We start from the raw sequence: 2,801 nt of genomic DNA, 5'->3' as shown, positions 1-2,801 counted from the left end.
TTTAAAGTTGATCTATCCACTGCAAGTGTTGATAGATATTTTATCTTCACTTACTGAAATCCAAAATGGGTCCTTTGCTTATCAACTCTGTGGCCTACAGATACATAACATCTGAAAACAAACTCTCTTTCTTTAGAAAGTACATTGAAAGGAAAAGTTCATACATACGGAAATTCTGCTATTCTTAATTGAAAAACATAATTTTAATATTGGATTCGAACGGTAAAAGGGTTTATAATACATACCAGCTGACAAATATTAACATTTATTATATGTTATGATTAACTTTCTTTTTTCACTTCAAGATTGGCAGGGGAGGCTCTGCCAAGAGTCGACCTTTATTTTGAAAATCTGCACCGGACGTCCTCTGTTGTTGTAGCAGAAGTTAACTTCCCAGTCTGATGTAGATGCAGCTGTTTGCTACTAAGATCAGACTCAGCAAAAATGAGTTTTCTAATGAGGTTTTGTACTTGTGTTGTAAATGTGTTATGCTTGCCGCTTCACCTGATCTATGCGGTTGGCCTGTATGCATTATACAAACGTTTCTTCACATGTTTTATGTATCGGGTTGCTGTACTCGTAAACCAGAGAATATACAGCAAGAAGAAGGAGCTGTTTCTCAACCTCCCCGAGTTCAAAAATCCTGACGGACAGTTAACAATTTTGGAGATTGGCTGCGGCACCGGCGCAAATTTTGAGTTTTATCCGCCCGGTTCTAAGGTGATCTGCACTGACCCGAATCCTCATTTTGAGAAATATCTGGAGAAAAACATGGGAGAGAACGACCACCTCAAGTATGACAGATTTATCGTGACATGTGGGGAAGACATGAGGTCAGTTGAGGACGAATCGGTAGACGCTGTTGTCACCACCCACGTGCTGTGCTCTGTCAGGAACATCAAGCAAACTCTGCGAGAGGTACACCGCATTTTGCGTCCAGTAAGTCGTCTTGTACCTGAAATAATAATAATAATAATAATGATATTTAGTTCAGATTAAAACGAGTCTCAGTGAAATGCTGATTTGCAGCCAGAAAGAAAGAAAGAAATGATTGTGGTCACTGTTCTGATAATGTTCTGGGTTAGTCCTTGAACACTGGAAATTGTTAACTAGTCCAGCTCGTTCACAAACAACAACAGTATGGTCCTGTTTGGTTTTCCCAAAATATTAGTGGTGTTAATGTAAAAAAACTAGCAGCTGATATATTAGGATAATACCAAATTTATTAAAATCTTGAATGTCAGTGTTGACATTAGGATTTTGTCTGAAAATATGGAATGAAAATGCAGATTAGTCCAATATTGTGTGTATGTTAATGAGGTAGGTAGGTACTTTATTGATCCCAGAGTGGGGACATTTCTGAATGAGGTGTTCACAAACAATAAACAAGATACTGTTTCCAATCTTGTAAAGGAATATAATGCACACTTTTACTCTTTACAGTAATGCCATGGTGATACAGAAAAGAAAGCTTCTAACATCATTACTGTGGCCCTTATTTCACTGAGAGTGTCCTTTCTGTATGTGTTTGGCCTTTTCGACCCCTTCCTCTGTTTTGCCTCCCTACCCGTCCACCACACAGCCCAAGTCCTCTTCATCTTCTACCCAGCAGTTGATGCTGTTCATTTCCTTGTTCTTCCAGTTGACAGTTAATGAGATGCAGCTCTGAGCTGTTTTACAGTAGAGAACTGGTTGATCATTGGTTGATCTTACTAAGCTTCGCACATTCTCCTTCATTAGTGAAAGTCAAACTTTACCTGAGATCAGTTCAACAGTTCAGACAGTTTTCAAAAAAGTCTAATATCGCTGTATAGAATTATGTCTGACAGCTATTAAAGACAACTAGTTCACCTAGTTTGGATGTAATGACATCTTAAATGGACTAATGACTAAATGTAGTGGGAGGTCAGAATGGGAGTGAGAAATTGGATGATGTGCAGGTTGAACAAGTAGTTTAGGGAAATTCATTTCTGATCTGAGAAATGTACAAAAGCAACTGAGAAAAACTGTAATAACACACATTACCTGAAATAAGAGATGGTGCCATCAACAGACTAAATATACCAAAAAATATATATTTATTATAAAACATGGAAAATATGGAAATCAGTTCCTGCCAGGAAGAAAACTGATCACTACGTGTCAGGTGCAATGGAAGCTTTTGTGAGATGCATTAACAAACCGTTTGCTCTGCAGGGTGGAGCCTACTTTTTCTTAGAGCACGTTGTTGCTGATGCCTCAACTTGGACGTACTTCTTCCAGCATGTACTCCAGCCTGCATGGTACTACTTTGGTGACGGATGTGAACTCACCCGGGACACATGGAAATATCTGGAAGCGGCTCCATTCTCTGAACTCAAACTAAGACACATTGAAGCACCAATCATATCTCTAGTCAAACCACACATCATCGGCTATGCTGTGAAAAAGACTGAGCTTCGTAGTAAGCCTCCCTCGCAACCAGTGGATGAATAAGCCGAGCCCCAAAGGCCTCCCCTCTCCTTTGTGATATGACAGACCACCAGTGATAGAGATAACACCAGTCACTTTGATGCTGTTTCTGTATTTGTACATGAAAAAACTTTGTTTTGTAAAGACCCATTATTTTAACACCTTGAAGAAACACCCTACGTAGACAGCACACTGGTAATTTTATATGCAATTTATGTGAAAAGTCTATCGTTTATCTTCTGTCCACCAGTCCTCATCTACTGTAAGTGGCATTTTGATAAATTATTGTGAGACTACCACAAGGAGATGCTGTCTTTTAGTGTTTGTCTATATTTGTACCTTTTATGATG

At 38.9% G+C, this 2,801-nt stretch overlaps 1 protein-coding gene across 1 annotated transcript; it reads left to right on the top strand.

Annotated features, from left to right (window-relative positions):
- Positions 1-358: 358 nt before the first annotated feature.
- Positions 359-2,795, top strand: LOC109956216 (methyltransferase-like protein 7A). Its single transcript, XM_020593170.1, has 2 exons — positions 359-939; positions 2,197-2,795. Exons 1-2 carry the CDS (start codon positions 445-447, stop codon positions 2,473-2,475), a joined length of 774 nt encoding a protein of 257 aa, XP_020448826.1. The 5' UTR covers positions 359-444; the 3' UTR covers positions 2,476-2,795.
- The last annotated feature ends 6 nt before the right edge of the window (positions 2,796-2,801 follow it).

Source organism: Monopterus albus, unplaced genomic scaffold (genome assembly GCF_001952655.1).
Source record: "Monopterus albus unplaced genomic scaffold, M_albus_1.0 scaffold18.1, whole genome shotgun sequence".
Lineage (NCBI taxonomy): Eukaryota > Metazoa > Chordata > Actinopteri > Synbranchiformes > Synbranchidae > Monopterus > Monopterus albus.
This window is presented reverse-complemented; position numbering and strand designations above follow the sequence as displayed.